General features: G+C 37.5%; 1 protein-coding gene across 1 annotated transcript in view; it reads right to left on the minus strand.

The window, feature by feature from the left end:
• Positions 1–1,591, minus strand: part of LOC101860554 (collagen alpha-1(I) chain) — a gene marked incomplete in the record, with an annotated part of 121,497 nt that overhangs the window by 13,261 nt on the left and 106,645 nt on the right. The window contains 1 exon segment of the mRNA XM_035968271.1: positions 1,275–1,328. Coding sequence (XP_035824164.1) covers positions 1,275–1,328 — 54 coding nt within the window.

Here is a 1,591-nt window from a genome sequence, read left to right on the forward strand (position 1 = left end):
CACACACACACACACACACACGCACACACACACACTCACACAAACACACGTCCAAAGTTGTACTCACCACTGGTCCTTGACCTCCTGGAGTTCCTGGGGGTCCGGGCACGCCAGTCTCACCCTGGTGACAGAAACAAACCGTTGTCAAGTCAAAGTCAGTTCCATAAGTCACAGTAAGTTGTGTTCCATAAGATAAAGTCAGTGTGAGAAGCCAGGAAGCCACGACTACTTTATGTAAAATTCATTTTCACTCCTTTTTTACCTCTTCTTTTACTTCTTTTGTACTTTTTAAAAATTTTCACCTGTTATTTTATACTTCTTTTTTTACCTTTTCTCTCCCTGGGGACAGAAAGAAACCGTTGTAAAACCAAAGTCAGTACGAGCAGTCATGACTCGTTTGTGTACCATTAACTAAAACTGGGCGAAGAATTGATTCCGGAACCGATTCCCACGATGAATGCTACGGAAGTAAAGTTCCGACTCCTTTTTATGTAAACCAAAGGTTACCAGTTAATTTAACCATTAAAATCTTTTTCTTTTTAAAAAAAGTTATATTTGAAAAATATAAGTTGATGCTTCGTAGTGTTCCGAAATCAAGGTTATCCTAAATCCTGAAGATGTTTGGAGCCAACTAGTAACCACCGGAAGAAATCACATCATTAGAAAGTAAGTTATTGGGTTCGGAGACTCATCCTATGATTTTAAGCTTTCAATAATCGAGAACCTAGCCGCCCAGCACCACCATTAACCAAGGTCAGTTTGAGAAACTATGATTCTTTTTTTACCATTAGCCAAAGTCACTTTGAGAGGCCATGACTACTTTGAGTCAATTTTTCAAACTCCTTTTTTACCTTTTCTCTCACTTCTTTTGTATCTCTTTCTAAAAACGTTTACTTGATCTTTTATACTTAAAAAAAAAAAACTCTGCTAGGAACATTTTAAAAATCAAATGTTCTTTAAACTCCTTTTTTAACTCTTCTTTTATTATTTTTTGTACTTCTTTATTTACTTTTATCTGTTCTTTTATATTTTTTAAAACCTCTTTTTTTACTTCTCTTTACTTCTTTTTTTCTCCTTTTATCTCTTATAACTTGTTACTACCACCACTGGAATTGTGAAGTGGAAGTTTTACAAGAGAGTGACAAACACAAAAAAGAAGGAGGAGAAATAACGACGATCGATGTTTGATAGGAAAGAAGTAGCAAACCACACCAGAGTACCCGCCAACAGTCCACACACACACGTCAGACTGACAGACACACTGATGTACTTACAACAGGTCCAGGCTGGCCTGGTGGTCCAATCAGTCCCTGGGGTCCGGTCACTCCCTGCACAGAACAAACAAACAAACAAACTGTTGACACACAAATGTTCACACATTTAACTCAACCTAGATTTGAGCTATTTTCAGTCCTGCGATTGCTGCAGACAATGCGGCAATGATGATGATGATGATGATGATGATGATGATGATGATGATAATAAAGATAAGATAATTTATCGATCTCCACTAAGAGAAATTTGCTGCAGCAGGGTAAATATATAAAGGCATAGGCACTCATTAACTCTCACTCTCTCTCTCTCTCTCTCT

This window comes from Aplysia californica, unplaced genomic scaffold, assembly GCF_000002075.1.
Source record: "Aplysia californica isolate F4 #8 unplaced genomic scaffold, AplCal3.0 scaffold00048, whole genome shotgun sequence".
Taxonomy (NCBI): Eukaryota; Metazoa; Mollusca; class Gastropoda; order Aplysiida; family Aplysiidae; genus Aplysia; species Aplysia californica.